The 16,807-nt window shown below is 40.8% G+C and overlaps 1 protein-coding gene across 1 annotated transcript; it reads left to right on the forward strand.

Annotated features, from left to right (window-relative positions):
• Positions 1 to 2,055: 2,055 nt before the first annotated feature.
• LOC121284703 (gamma-crystallin S-like) lies at positions 2,056 to 9,175 on the forward strand. The gene is made up of 3 exons (XM_041200259.1): positions 2,056 to 2,109; positions 7,322 to 7,564; positions 8,647 to 9,175. Exons 1-3 carry the CDS (start codon positions 2,056 to 2,058, stop codon positions 8,917 to 8,919), a joined length of 570 nt encoding a protein of 189 aa, XP_041056193.1. The 3' UTR covers positions 8,920 to 9,175.
• Positions 9,176 to 16,807: the final 7,632 nt, after the last annotated feature.

Here is a 16,807-nt window from a genome sequence, read left to right on the forward strand (position 1 = left end):
ATCCTGGTCTATGCTTACGCGCTTCCCAATGGACGAATGAATATAGAGAGGTATTAACATTGGAGCTCAGCACGGACGTTAAAGAGGAAGGCATACATCGAAACGTTGAAAAAGTGAAATGTGAGTTAGCATTTGAAGCAGGAGTCCCGTACTGCTTGATGTCATTCAAGGAAGGAACTTAGTGTTTCTTTAAGTAAGGGGTGAACTGGGGATGGGGTGGAAGAGGAGAGTAGTTGTATTCTAAATGGAAAGGACCCCGATTGGTTCAATGCCATTTTCTCATTCCAGCCTTTATTAGCACATTACACGATTACATCTCATAATGCTTACAGAAATAATTTCTTCATAAATTCCCTCTGCCGTGTATCTTCGTTAGCTAAGATCGCAAACAAGTTTGGTTCCAGTATCAGTGTTAACCAGCAAATCAGGTGCTTTTCAGGGTTTTGGAGTCTCTTAGCACGGTTTTACTTTCGTGGCACGGTTTAATGTTGAATAACATTCCATTTAAAACAAATCAGTTCAGAGAAATAGGTTAAGGAATAATGAAATGCAGTTGTAATTTTTTGAACAAATAGATGTAACTCCAATACTTAAGACTTCTATCAACTGAGCGCTTCTCAGTCTGAAGTGGCATGTGGTTGAAAAGTAAATGAAGTTTGTAAAATTATTTTTTGTTTATCGACTATAGCATAATACAATAACTAATCTGACAAAAGCTATAATTTATTTCCAACCTGTGTTTTACTTCTTTTCTCTTGAAGACGTTGATTTAGGCTCGAAGGGCCGACTGGCCTATTTTGTATGTTTCTCACTAACACGTAATTTCACAGCCATTGGTATTTCGCACGGTTCTTATTCATCTGGTGCCTAAACTTGATCCTGTCCCCATTCATCTGCAGCCTCTCTTTAGGGGTAATGTTGAGGTTGTTTAACAGGAAATTGCACCGTTGAATAGGTTGTCTTTCCGCTGACCCAATTGTATCTGAAACAAAGAATATATTAATTTTATCAGTTCTTAGCTGTGCCAAGAATAATATCCCCTTCCCTAACCCGGGTCTCCTTGGCCAATTCCTGCTGCAGCTGAGGTCAAGAAACACCACAGATCAGCGAATGACTTTTAGAGGTGAAATTTTTACCGATGAGTTGCCAGGACATCTGTTCGGAGCTTTATTTTTATTCAGCAGCTTGATTGAAACAAATTACTCCAATTATTCTCATCGCTGATTGTCTACATGCTTTTATTGAACTGATTCAGCAAAGCTGGTAAATTTATCCACAACAATTGTCCAACAGGCATAACAAACAGTTAAGAGGAATTCACGCTCCAGTTATTTTATTATCCCATCAGTTTTTCTAGAAAACTTGCTGGATTTGAAACGACTGACTCGATATTTTGATCTAATTTCCATGACAAAAGAGCTGTATCCTGTAAATCCTGCAGCGTATAAAAGCACTGTCCACGTTTCTCATCGCACAACAGTTAGCAGAAGATTCCAAAGATGGGGAAAGTAAGTATGACTGAAGTATATTTTTGCCTATTTCATTTTTGTTTATGTTGTTTCGCAAGAAATTGCACTGTTTAATTAGATTGTCTTTTGATGTCTCAATAGTATCTGACAAACTGTCCAATTTTGTCAGCCCTTAGCTGCGCTACAGCAGAGCTGACAGTTTGCCATTTTCTTGTCCCGTGACAATATGCAGTTTGCTGACGCTAAAAGCGATGTTTGAAAACATACTGACAGGCTTGTGTTTAAATTTTCCCTTTTGTAAAGAATAGAACATATAATGGCTAACTAACGCATAGCAAAGGGATTCGGGTAAGAGGCGAAACAGGAGGCTACTACAATGGTTGTTGGTACACATTGTGTCTGTAATAATGGCCCTAAAAAGGGACAGTTCAGGTTTCATCCCTAAATTCCCTAACCACTGGGGCAGTCGTGACAGTACTAGGTCTACCAGCAGCCTGTCGGGAAAAGCGTTTATTGGGCAGGATAGGATCGGTTTCGATGGAATACCTCTCAAAATCAGATAATCCTGCTGACATTCACGTGAAGAATGGTAAATGGGATTAGCAACGTTTACTCTGATCTCAAAGCCCCAAATACTGCGGTAAAGATTGGGATTGGTAGTTAAGATTACTTTCTTATTCAAGCCTTTGTCATTCAAGGTCTCACTCTTTATGATTTATAAACTACCAGGCAGGAGTGCCATATCCCCCACGACATCGAGCCAGGATAATCACAAGCATCCAAACCGGTGGTCCCAGAAGAAGTCTTTATTTCTGAAACCTGAGATGTACTAAGCAGCTCTTTCACGTACTCACCAGTGTGAATGAAGCTTACAAATTTTTGAAATCTCCAATTTATTCCAATTCAGTGTAGCCAAGCATGACTGAATGCCTGCAAGGGAGAAGGAGAAATAAAGGTGAAAATTGGAGAAAAGGAAAGGGGGAAGCACCTCTCCATCCCTATAGAAGCTATATATATAATTCCTCTGTTGAAACTTTTGCGAATCATTATATGGATTTGACATCACTGTTTAGAAATAGAATTTTGTCTTTCGAATGACATGTCTGCCCTTTCAGGTAGATGTGAAAGGTCCGATGGCATTAATTTATGAAGAACAGTGGACCTCTGCCCGGTGTCCTGGTCAATATTTATCCCTCAACTATGATCACTAAAGCAGGCGATCTAGTCATGATTACATTGCTGTTTGTGGGAGCTTGTTGTCTGCCGTGTTTCTTTCTCATTATAACAGTGACTATGCGTCAAAAGCACTTAATTTATAAATTACTTTTGAATACCCGGAAGATACATGCAATTCTTTCTTTTCTTTTAGAACAAAGTGACCTACAAATTTTTGAAGTTGGTAAAGGTGTAGAAAAAGCACAAGGGATCCTTGGCTTTATAAGTAGAGATATTGAATAGAAAAGCACAGAAGCGGTGATAACCCTTTATAAATCATTTGATAGACCTCATTGAGAACATGGTGTCCAATTCTGGGCACCACATTTCAGAAAGGATGTTGAGGTTTTGAGCTGAGGAGGAGATCTATCAGAATGGTACTAGGAATGAAGGAATTCAGTTATGTGGAGAATCTAGAGTATCTGGAATTGTCCTCTAGATTTTATTTTACACAGCAAATTGTAATGGGATGGGTAAACAAGGGCTGTGTGATTCATGCTGTGTATATGGAATTTCAAAAGGCCTTGGATAAAGTACCACATAATAGACTTGTTAGCAATTTTGAAGCCCATGGGATTAATGGGACATTGGCTGAATAGATACAAATCTGCCTGAGGGAAAGAAAGCAGAGTGAATGGATATTTTCCAGATTGGAAGAAAATGTGAAGTCATGTCCCCCAAGATTTGGTATTGGGAGCGCTGCACTTTTTAAAATATATATATATATATACATATATATATTAATGGCCTGGACTTGGGTTTACATGGCATAATTTAAAAGTTTACAGATGGCAACTAACTCAAATCTGCAGTAAACAATGAGGAGGATAGTAACAGAATTCAAAAAGACACAGACTAGCGAAATGGGTAGGTGCATGGCAGATGCAAGTGGCACTTACTCGACAATAACCTGGTCACTGATGCTCAGTTTGGGTTCCGCTAGGGCCACTCAGCTACTGAACTCATTACAACCTTGGTCCAAACATGGTCAGAATAACACCTCAAGAAGTGAGGTGAGAATAACTGTCCTTGATATCAAGGCAGCATATGATTGAATGTAGCAGCAAGGAGTTCTAGCAAAACTGAAGTCAATGGGAATCAGGGGGAAACTCCACTGGTTGGAGTCATACCTAGCAGAAAGGAAGATGGTTGTGGTTGTTGGAGATCAATCACCTCAGTTCCAGGACAAAACTGCAGGAGTTCCCCAGGGTAGTGTCCTCTGCCCAACCATCTTCAGCTGCTTCATCAATGACTTCCTTCCATCATAAGGTCAGAAGTGGGGATTTTCGCTGATTGCACAGTGTTCAGTATCATTTGCAACTCTTCAGATACTGAAGCAGCTTGTGTCCATATGAAGCAAGATCTGGACAACATTCATACTTGGCTGATAAGTGGCAAGTGACAATCGTGTCATACAAGTGCCAGGCAATGACCATCTTCGACAAGAGAGAACCTAGCCATCTCCCCATGGCTTCAATGGTATTACCATCACTGAATACCCCATTATCAACATCCTGGAGGTTACCATTGACCAGAACCTGAACTAGACCAGCCATATAAATACTGTGGCTGCAAGAGCAGGTCAGAAGTTGGAAATTCAATGGCAAGTAACTCACCTGATTTCCCAAAGCTTGTCAACCATCTACAAGGCACAAGTCAGAAATTTGATGGAATACTCTCCACTTGCCCAGATGACTGCAGCTCCAACAACACCATTCAGGTCAAAGTAGCCTGCTTAATTAGCACCCCATCCACCACCTTAAACATTCACTCCCCTCACCACTGATGCACAGTGGCAGCAGTTTGTATCATCTACAAGATGCACTGCAGCACCTTCCAAACCCATGATCTCTGCCAGCTAGAAGGGCAGCAGACAGATGACAACACCACCACCTGCAAGTTCCCCCCACAAAGTGCACACCTCCCTGACTTGGTGCTATATTACTGTTCCAACACTCACTGGATCAAAATCCTGGAACTCCCTTCTTAACAGCACTGTGGATGTGTCTACACCACATGGACTGCAGTGGTTCAAGGTGGCTAGGGATTGGCAATAAATGCTGGACTAGCAAGCGATGCCCACAACCCATGAACGATGAACATATTTTTAAAAATTAACACAGAGAAGTGATTCATTTTGGCAATAAGAATAAGCAAAGGTAGAATTTTAAAGGGAATGCAGTTAAGACAGATGTGGGGATATGTACACGCAAGAATTTGTAGGTGACAGAACAAGTTGAGAAGGCAGTTAGAATAGAATATGGGATCCATGGTTTTATAAATAGAGGCATAGAGCAAGGAAGTTAGGGCTGAACTAATATTTCGTAAAGGTTTAATCTAACAGCAGAACTGTTGCCAATTCTGGACACAACACTTTAGGAAGGATGTCAAGGCCTTAAAGATGGTGCAGAGATTTACTAGAATGGTACCAAGGATTATTAGAGACTTCTCTTATGTTGTTCTCCTCAAAGCAGAGAAGATTAAGAGGAGATTTGATGGAAGTGTGTGAAAGTCTTGAAGGGTTATGAAAGAGTAACCAAGAAGAAACTGTTTCCAGCAACAGAAAAGTCAATAATCAGAGGATACAGATTTAATATAATTGGCAAAAGAATGAGAGGTGACACGAGGAAAAATATTTTTACACTGCAAGTTATTACAATCTGGAATGCAGTTCCTGAAAGAGTGGTGGAAGCAGATTCATAATAGCTTTCAAATGGGAATTGGATGAGTACCTGAAAAAGGGGGAAAAGTGCTGGGGAGTGGCACGAATCACACATATCATTCCATGATTCTGTGATCTGGAATGCTGTATCTGAAAGGGCACTGGAAGCTGATTCACTAGTAAATTTCAAAATGGAATTGGATTTATATTAAAAAGATAGTTTTGTAGGGCTCTGAGATACAGCGGTGGGGCTAATTGAATAGCTTTCAGGCAGGATGGGCTGAATGGCCTCCTTTGTTGCATGATTCTATGACCTAACATCTTTTTGATCTTATAGTACTACAAATGCAGTGAGATATGAAGCACTTCTATAGCATTGTCCCAGGTTCATTGTTGTAAATCAACCAAATTATTTTTATTCTGAAGTGTATATAAAAATAAAAAGCAAATCTCAAAATCTAAGCTTAGGATGGAAATATAATTTAACAAACTTGGTCAATAGCATGATGATACCCGATGATGCTACCTTCAAAAACAGTTCCTCTGACACGTCCTCCTTCTTCCTTAACCGAGGTTTTCCACCTAAGGTCGTTGACAGGGCCCTCAACCGTGTCCGGCCCATCTCCCGCGCATCCGCCCTCACGCCTTCTCCTCCCTCCCAGAAACATGATAGGGTCCCCCTTGTCCTCACTTATCACCCCACCAGCCTCCGCATTCAAAGGATCATCCTCCGCCATTTCCGCCAACTCCAGCATGATGCCACTACCAAACACATCTTCCCTTCACCCCCACTGTTGGCATTCCGTAGGGATCATTCCCTCCAGGACACCCTGGTCCACTCCTCCATCACCCCCTATTCCTCAACCCCCACCTATGGCACCACCCCATGCCCACACAAAAGATGCAACACCTGCCCCTTCACTTCCTCTCTCCTCACCGTCCAAGGGCCCAAACACTCCTTTCAAGTGAAGCAACATTTCACTTGCATTTTCCCCAACTTAGTCTACTGCATTCGTTGCTCCTAATGCAGTCTCCTCTACATTGGAGAGACCAAACTGGGCGACCACTTTGCAGAACACCTGCGGTCTGTCCACAAGAATGACCCAAACCTCCCTGTCGCTTGCCATTTCAACACTCCACCCTGCTCTCTTGCCCACATGTCTGTCCTTGGCTTGCTGCATTGTTCCAGTGAAGCCCATCGCAAACTGGAGGAACAACACCTCATCTTCTGACTAGGCACTTTACAGCCTTCCGGACTAAATATTGATTTCAACAACTTTAGGTCTTGAGCTCCCTTCTCCATCCCCACCCCCTTTCTGTTTCTTCCCCCTTCCTTTTGTTTTTTTCCAATAAATTATATAATTTTTCTTTTTCCCACCTATTTCCATTATTTTTAAATCTTTTATGCTCCCCCCACCCCCACTAGAGCTATACCTTGAGTGCCCTACCATCCATTCTTAATTAGCACATTCCTTTAGATAATATCACCAACTTCGACACCTCTGTGTTCTTTTGTTCTGTTGTCTGTGACATCTTTTGATGATCTGCTTCTATCACTGCTTGTTTGTCCCTACAACCACACCACCCCCCTCCACTTCTCTCCCCCAACCCAACACCCCCCCCCCCACCTTAAACCAGCTTATATTTCACCCCTTCTTGGATTCACTTAGTTCTGTCGAAGGGTCATGAGGACTCAAAACGTCAACTCTTTTCTTCTCCGCCGATGCTGCCAGACCTGCTGAGTTTTTCCAGGTAATTCTGTTTTTGTTCTTGGTCAATAGCATGGTGAATATTTTGGCAGTCAAGCACCTGCATATTTCTATATTTAGGCATGACACATTGTTAGAAATTATAAAAGACTAACCAATTTTTTTTGAGTAGCTGTTGCTAAACATGGAAATGGAAGAAAAAGATCCATCTTAATTTCCATTATATGTCAAACAACGAGTTTAATTTTTCTTTTATTCAACTGTAGATCACTTTCTTTGAAGAGAAGAATTTTCTGGGCCGTCACTATGAATGTGACAGCGATTGCTTAGATTTTCACACTTCTCTATCCCATTGTAACTCGATCAAAGTTGAGAATGGGGCTTGGGCAGTGTACGAGCAACCAAACTTTACAGGATTCTTGTATGTTCTTACCAAGAGGGAATATCCTGACTATAACAGCTGGATGGGATTCAATGATCGTGTTGCTTCATGCCACAAGATCCAACAAGTAAGTTTATTCTTTTGCATACAACTTCTTTACATTTTAACCTATATTTATGACAGCAGGTTGGTCAATACATTTGTAATAAACTCAAATAAACTATTGATTGTGCATAACTGGTGATCAAAAGAACAATTAACACTCACACACCAAGCTTTAGAGTACCATGATATTTGCCTCTTCCTCCATTATAATACAGGTTTAGAATTAAATATCTAAATCAATCAGTTTTCAGCATTTCTATACATAAATGGCACATTTGCTTGCAAATAGATAAGATAAAATACAATTTTAGCAATTTGAACACAATTTACAGCTTAAGTTTATGAAAAATAAGTTAAATGGGACAATAGCATACAATCTAATGTAAAATGTTTTCAAATTTGATCTACTTTTACATTGTGATATGATTTGAGTTGATTATAGCATAAAGAGAACAGGTTTGGTTTAATCCAGTTTGTATGCCTAACTTTGAATAAAACATCATTAATGGATGAGCAAAGTACTGTGAATGCTGAAATTCTGAAATAAAAACAGAAAATGTTTGAAATACTCAGCCAGTCTGGCAGCATCTACACAGAGAGAAACAGCGTTAACGTTTCAGGTCAGTGGCCTTTCATCGTAACCCAGTTAGTAGATAATAGTTTTGGAAATGCAGACTTTCAATTCCAACAACATTGCTGGTCCAACAGGTGAACTGATAGACAATATAAACCAGTAAGGATCTGGGTACAATTCCAGTCGGTAATAGGCTCACTGATAACCACGGCAGTACAGTTCACCTCAGTGTTCCTGGATGAGTAAGGATGAAGTCAACAAGATTTCCGCCCTAGATTCCTATAAAATAAATCCTGATGGAAATGTGTGGATGAGACAAGATCTGTTGCGCTGTAATCGTCCCTATGTTTAAAGGGCCAGTTGACATTATTGACACTTACGGAACAATGGGACTTGGGCAGGCATCTAGCAAAAAATCATTGCTTTGAAGAGGGAAATGGAGCAAATTAATAAAACAACAAACAAGAAATAAATTCAGATTTTTAATGAGTGAATTAATGCCATTGTCTTTGATGCTTTGTATTTTACAGACAGGCACAGGCAATTACAAGATCAGAATCTGCAATAAGGGTGATTACGAAACTCAAACAATAGAATATACGGATGACTGTCCATCTGTCTTTGAACAATTCCACATTCAAGATATTGACTCCTGTACTGTCCTGGATGGTGCATGGGTTTTCTACGAACTTCCGAATTATCGTGGAAAGCAGTATCTCCTTGAGAAGGGTGTGTACCAGAAAGCTGCAGATTGGGGAGCAACCACCTCAACAGTGCAGTCCTTCCATCGCATCATTGTCTAACTTAGAAAGCAGTGCATTTCTTTGCAGGTTTCAATTTATTGATTTGACTCAAAAAATATTTCAATTGCATTAATAAAATACATTACATGTATTTTTCTTGGAGGAAAATTTGCTGAATATTTCAGGGGTCAAGTTTTGGTTTTGGACGCAATTGGAAAATTCTTCCCAAACTGTACTTGCAGTTGCACTGGTTAGGTTACACTTCAAATTTCTGCGAAAATGTATTTGCATAATCACAAACATAAAATCTTCCATGAACCAGCATAATAAAATCGTAGTGTTTTTTTCCATTTGAAAGTATTCCTTGATGTATTTAAGTGTGGTAACCCAGTGTAGTTTTTACAAAATGGGTTTATCACAAAAAATATGCTCACCAACACCTTCTCAAGGACAATTAAGGGTGGGTAGCACCAATGCTCACATTCCAGGAACCAATATTTTTTAAAAAGTTCTCCACCCATGAGTAAACTGATTTAAAAATCACCGAGAATGACTTTTAAAAACTATACCAAACTATTTAAGTTTATTGGTGTACACCTGGTCAGTTTCTTAGTAAATAAAATATTTTTTAACATGAAAATATTCTTAAAACATGCCTACTAATGCCTGTTGCCTAAGAAAATGAGTGCAAAGTGAAGAGCCTTCCCAAACCAGAGCATTTGGCGGAATCTCTCAATTTTGACTTTGGGTGATGCCCAGTTTTGAGGGAAGGCCTGATTCAGGCAAATCGAATCTTGAACTAGCATAAAAGATTGCAGAAAACGTGAGCTGAAGTGCTCTTGGGTGCAACAGATGTTTAAGATTCCGTGATTGTACTGATGTGAATAGAGTTTCCCCTAATTATAAGTATTCATTCCTTGATGCACAACTGCACTAAACTAATGAACTAACTTATGTTATGACTCTTAAAAGAGCATGTCATGGTAAATAAGTTCCTAATTAAACAGCATTAGAATCAACAGCCTGCAGTGGCGATGATGGGGTTTATTGAAATTAAAAGACAAATTATGGAACCACTATATTGACTCAAATTAAAAAATGTTTTCTCTGAATTAAGTTGTGCCTTTTTTGTTAAGAATGAAATAAACTGTTACAGGGTAATCTGATTTCAATCATCCTAAAAAGCTTCATACAATGTTTTATCTGCCAATAGAATTCATTACTCGGAACAAAGTAACTTCTAACTAGAAATTAAAATACAGGGCTAACTATTTCTTCTGGAATAAAAGGATGCACTAAGCTTTGGCTGTAACTTGCACTGAGGTATCTCTGTGGAATCTTACTAAATTGTCGTGTTCCCAGTAATCATAAGGGATATTTAAGAGATATTTAAAATATTCCGAGACATTTAACCTTACTGAGCTGCATAAAATTTTCTTCTCTAATTCACTCACTTAATCTTTATTCTAAACTTATGATATAAAGAAGTAACTACTACCATGAATAAAAAGGTCCAAAGTTTTAGATTAATTTCTCTTCTGCATGTATTGAATGAAGTTTATCCTGACATACATATCCCTAACATTTTGGAAGCACAATGCAACAAGGGCATGGTAGGTCAAGGGAGCTAGTCCTGACATTTTCTGGAATACTGGAGTTGGAAGGTGAAATAAGTGCAAACACACCAACATCATACATTTACCATGGATAATTAAAATTGGTAATTATAAAATGGGGATAGAGTTCAGCACAGGTGTAATGTCCACTTAGAACTTTGTTGAGTTAATTTTATAAGAGTTTCATTGATCTTATACTGAACAGGCGATACTTCTATCACTGAACCACAGCTGACACTAGTTGTTTAAGTAGTTGCTACTTAAGCAACTAGGGTTTGGATAATTTGCAGTTAACCTCCAATTGAGAAACTCCGGATTTTTTCCCAGCTCAACTATATCACGGAAGACCCATTATCACCAGGTCCAGTCAAGTGGGACTGTGGTTAATTACATCCAGTCTTACAGTGCTATATTAGCCGTACTAGGTCTCTGTGGAAAAATAATTGATCTAGGATTTAGGAGAAATGCTTCTCTTTTATTAGTGCCTCTTCAAATATCATGAGATCCTCCAGTTGCATTACCCTTACAGAACTCTCAGTGCGCTCCGGAAACCATTATGAGAAACAGGCAGGCTCTTGCTACTCTAGATAATTTAGATTTTCCATACTTATAATCCAAGACATACAAAAGACAGCCAAAGAAAAGTGTGGAATTTGGAGTTGAGTGAAAACACACACATCAGGCATGTTAGAATAACCCTTGAAAATGACATTTCTACTGTTTGAATCTATAGGAAAGGTAATCTCAAGTGAATCGATTGGGTTATTTTGCATATTTGAGCACTTTATGGGAGGGGTGATAGAACTGATTGGGTTGCTCTATAGTGCCAACATAGACTCGAGGGACTGAATGGCCTCCTGTGTGGTAATGAGTCTATAACTCTAAATGCTAATCTTTTCTTTCTACACGCACTTGGTATTATTGCTAGGAGTCAGGTGGGTCTCCTGAACAAAAATATTCTCACTTTTCGGAAAAAGGTGGAGACATGACTTAACAAAACAGTCATTTCAGATGTTTCCAAAGAAATCTCACAACATTTCACATTAATACCCCTGAGAAAAATTAAAATATGTACTGCAGTAACTGTGACTGGTCTGATCATTTGAAGATAGCATGCTTTCTTAAAGGAGGGATTCTATTGGTTCAACATGCCAGAGAGCTGTTTGACAAACAGGATCATCAACTCCATCAGCTACAATGAAGATTTATTAACTTTCTGAGCAGGTTCAAATTCTTCAACATATCCCCTATTATAAAGATTTTTTCAAATCAACTCTTTCCATTGGTGTACAAAAGAGAATCCTAAATATTATTAAATGTAACTAACAAAATTTGTCTTTGAAAATGTGGGTTTACTTGTAACATGATACATTATCAGAAAATGTGATTATTGGTCAGACATCCTAGAAAATGGCTAAGATTATGAATTGAACACCTTGCTGTGATGTAAGACTGCCTCAAATATATTGTGCCTAAATATTTACAAATTGGCCAACATTTTAAAATAAATTAGGAATTGACAATCATGGGTATAACTATTATGATAGAGTACAATTTAATATAATTTCCATGATAAAATATTTCATATATACCACCCCCTCCTAAACAGTATAAAATCCATCACATTTCTGCTTCTCTTTAGCTCTGAAGAATAGTCACATGGCTTGAAACATTAACTGTTTGTCTCTCCACAGATGCTGCCAGAGCTGTTGAGTTTTTCCAGTATTTTCTATTTTTGTTAGTATTTAATTTACAGCCACTTCTCTCCCAGGAATGCGTACCCTGAAGAAGTACTGCTCTTCTCTCCGACAGGATTTCCGTTTGCCTCTTTCACCCTGTTCACCTTCATTTCTTTCAATTTCCCTCCTGGTAGCTGACAAAATGTTTACCAAAACCCACTTTTAGTAATATTTCCTTCCTCAGCAACTGTCTCCGTCTCCGACTTATCCCACGTGGATTTCAACTGAAGTTCCATTCCTCATGTTTCAAATCCACCCAGGATTACAGGTACCTCCGGGACATACAACATTCCTCGGAATGTTTTTCTCACCACATCCTGAGATCCACACTCAGTGCTATGCGCCGCCATATGTACACACTTGACCTCTCTCTCCAGTAGCACCAACTCACCCTATCTCAAAGCTGTCCTTGTCCCCAGTTCTCACTTCATTTTGTCTCATCTGACGCCTTAACAACTTTTTCCTTTCAGGTATTAAGGAACGCAAGCTCCAACAACTTATTGACACCAATGCCCATCTGGGACCCTCCACCCCTTTCTGTCCCTCTGACCCTTGCCATTTATTCATTATATGCTCTGATCTTCTCCGATGCTGAATGTTCTGTACCCAGCAAAGCACTCAATTTCATCCCCTTACACCCTCGCCTCAATGAATTTTGGGCTCAGCACAATGTTGAACTCTTCTACCGTTGCCTTTGTTTCCATGCCACTTCTTTGTGCAGGAGTCCTCCCCCCATTCAACAGTTCCTTTCACCCGCTTCCAGTATTCTTCCTTTACCTGGAACCCTCCCTCTGGTCTCTTACCTGCTCTTGATCTTTTCATTGAGAACTGTCGGTGTGACATTGGCCATCTTAATTTCTCCGCCCCTCTCTTCAAACTCCAAACTGTCTCCTTTTGAACTCTCTGCATTCCATTCTCTCAGGTCCAACCCTGACTTTATCATCAAACCTACTGACAAGGATGGTGCTGTTGTTGTCTGGTGTACTGGCCTCTACCTTGCAGAGGTTGAGCGCTAACTCTGGGACACTTCTTCCTACCTCCCCCTGGACCATGATTCCACGACTGAACATCAAACCATTGTTTCCAGGGCTGTTACTGACCTCATCTCCTCTGGAGATCTTCCTTCCACAGTTTCCAACCTCAGTCTCCCAACCCCAGACCTCCTTCCCAAAATCCACAAACAGTTGTCCTGGTACACCCAGCATGTCAGCCTATTCCTGCCCCACAGAACTCATTCCTTCCTATCTTAACTCCGTTCTTTCTCCTCTTTAGTCTCTTCCCACCTACATTCGTGATTGCACTGATGCCCTACATCATATCAACAATTTCCAGTTTCTTGGCCCTAATTGCCTCCTCTTCACTGTGGACATCCAATCCCTCTACACCTCCATCCCTCACCAGCATGGTCTGAGGGTTCCCTACTTCATTGAACAGGTGCCTGAACAATCCCCATCCACCACCACTCTCCTCCGTCTGGCTGCACTTGTTCTCTCACTCAACAATTTCTCCTTTGTCTCACTTCCTCCAAATAAAATCTGTGGCTATGGGTACTCATGTGGGCCCCAGTTATGCCTGTCTCTTTATGGGCTATGTGGAACATTCCTTGTTCCAGTCCTACTCAGGCCCCCCTCCCTCAATTCTTTTCCTGGCACATCGATGACTGTATCGGTGCCGCTTCATGCTCTCGTCTGGATCTGGAAAAATTTATCGATTTTGCTTCCAATTTGCACTCTTCTCTCACCTTCACATGGTCCCTTTCCAACACTTCCCTTTCCTTCCTTGACCTCTCTGTCTCCATTTCTGGTAATAGACTGTCTACCAATATTCATTACAAGCTCACCAACTCCCACAGCTACCTTGACTATAGCTCCTCACACACCCTGCTTCCTGTAAGGACTCCACCCCGTTTTCCCAATTCCTCCACCTCAGTTGTATCTGTTCCGATGATGCTGTCTTCCAAAATGGTACTTCTGACATGTCTTCCTTAACCAAGGATCCTCCCCCACCGTGATTGACAGGGCCCTCAAACGTATCCAACCCATCTCCCACACCTCTGTACTCACCCTTCCCCTCCCTCCCAGAACCATGATAGGGTCCCCCTAGTCCTCATTTTTCACCCCACCAGCCTCCGCATTCAAAAGATCATACGCCGCCATTTCCAGCATGATGCTACCACCAAACACATCTTCCCCTCACCCCCACCAGCATTCCTTAGGGACCATTCTTTCTACTCTGGCCCACTCTTCCATTACCCCCAGCTTCTCACCCCCTTCCCACTGCACATTCCCATGCAATCACAGAAGATGCAACACCTACCCCTTTACCTTTTCCGTCCTCACCATCCAAGGCCCCAAACATTCCTTGCAGGTGAAGCAGCACTCTACTTGCACCTCCTTCAATTTGGTCTATTGTATCTGCTGCTCCCAATGCATTCTCCTCTACATTGGAGAGACCAAACACAGACTGGGTGACCACTTTGCGGAACACCTTCACTCAGTCAACAAGCATGACCCAGACTTTCCTGCCGCTTGTCATTTCAACTCACCACCTTGCTCTCATGACCACATGTCCATTCTTGGCCTGCTGTAACGTTCCAGTGAAGTCCAACGCAAACTGGAGGAACAGCACCTCATCTTCCGATTAGGCACCTTACAGCCTTCTGGATTTAACATTGCGTTCAACAACTTCAGACCATGAACACTCTCCTCCATCTTCGCCCCTTTTTTAAATCCAATTAAAACATTTTTTTCCCACCACCCAACAGAGCCATCTGTCACTTAACCTGTTTTGCTTTCACAGACTGTTGACCCTTGTTCTGCTATTAACTCTATGCCACTCAGCCTCTTTAGTCTTTAACACTACCATTAACACTCCATTTGTCCTATGTCCATGATGTCTTTGTCAAATTTTCCTTAGTTCCCACCTATCCCTGACCTTTGCTCCACCCCCTCTTAAACAGTATAAGATCCACCATAATTCTACTTCACTTTAGCTCTGAAGAAGTCATAAGGACTCGAAGCATTAACTCTGTTTCTCTCTCCACAGATGCTGGCAGATTTGAGTTTTTCCAGCATTTTCTGCTTTTACTTAAGAAAATATTTCAGTTTTGATGGTGCACTTTCCATAAATAGGTGCACTTGGGTCTATAGTTTTATTTATAAAAGTTGGAGGCATTTGGCATGAGGAGCACCCATAATTCAATAATTATATTATTTCACACACATCCACTAGCTCAAGCTACCACTGTGCCTATGCCAGGGTCCAAGCCTCAGACCATCAAGTAAGGATGTAAAATGTTCACTTCAGCTTACTAAGTACTTTCAATAGTATAACAAAACAAGTATTTTTCAAGTTAATGTATTTGTAGACAAAGTAACCACCTCATTTTAACGTATAGGATAGAAAGATAAAGTGCATACAGTGTAATTATTTCCAAAAATATATATTCACTTTTGAGAAAAACAGCAAAGTATCAGTCAACCTGATTCAGCTGTCTGGTCTCCAAGACCAAACTGCTCTCTTAGATAGTGCTGATTTCCTTAACTTATAGAAATTTTTTATGCAGCGAGTGAAGGAGGTCTGGAATGCACTACCTGAGTGTGTGGTGGAAGCAGGTTCAATCGAAGGAGGGAATTAGACTGTTATCTGAGAAAGAAGGATGTATGGGCTTATGGGGAGAAGGCAGGGAGATGGTACGAGGTAAATTGTTCAGGGGGCTGGTGCAGACATGGTGGGCCGAATGGCGGTGAGTTACTCGCTGCAGGATTCCTAGCCTCCGACCTACTCTTGTAGCCACAGTATTTATATGGCTATTCTAGTTCAGTTTCTGGTCAATGGTAATCCCGCAGTATGTTGATAGTGGGGATTCAGCGATGCTAATGTCATTGAATGTCAAAGGGTGATGGTTAGATTCTGTTTTGTTTGGAAATGGTTATTACCTGACACTTGTGTGGTGTGAATGTTACTTGCCACTTGTCAGCCAACCCTGGATATTGTCCAAGTCTTGCTGCATTTGGACATGGACTGCTTCAGTATTTGAGGAGTGGCAAATAGTGCTGAACATTGTACAATCATCAGCGGACATCCCCACTTCTGACCTTATGATGGAAGAAAGGTAATTGATGAAGCAGCTGAAGATGGTTGGGCCAAGGTCACTACCCTGAGGAACTCCTACAGTAATGTCCTGAAACTGACATGATTGGCCTCCAACAACCACAATCATCTTCCTTGTGCTAGGTATGACTCCAAAGAGTGGAGTTTTCCCTCTAATTCCAGTTTTGCTAGGGCTCCTTGATGCCACACTCAGTCAAATGCTGCCATAAAGTCAACGGCAGTCACTCTGACTTCACTCTGGAGTTCAGCTCTTCTATCCATTTTTGAACCAAGGCTGTAATGAGGTCAGAAGCTGAGTGACCCTGGCTTAACCCAAACTGAGCTTCAGTGAGCAGATTATTGCTAAGCAAGTGCCGCTTAATAGCCCTGTTGATGACCACTTCTATCACTTTGCTGATGATGGAGAGTTGACTGATGGGGCGATAATTAGCCATGTTGGATTTGTCCTGCTTTGTATGTACATACATAACTGGGCAATTT

Source organism: Carcharodon carcharias, chromosome 12 (genome assembly GCF_017639515.1).
Source record: "Carcharodon carcharias isolate sCarCar2 chromosome 12, sCarCar2.pri, whole genome shotgun sequence".
NCBI classification, from domain to species: domain Eukaryota; kingdom Metazoa; phylum Chordata; class Chondrichthyes; order Lamniformes; family Lamnidae; genus Carcharodon; species Carcharodon carcharias.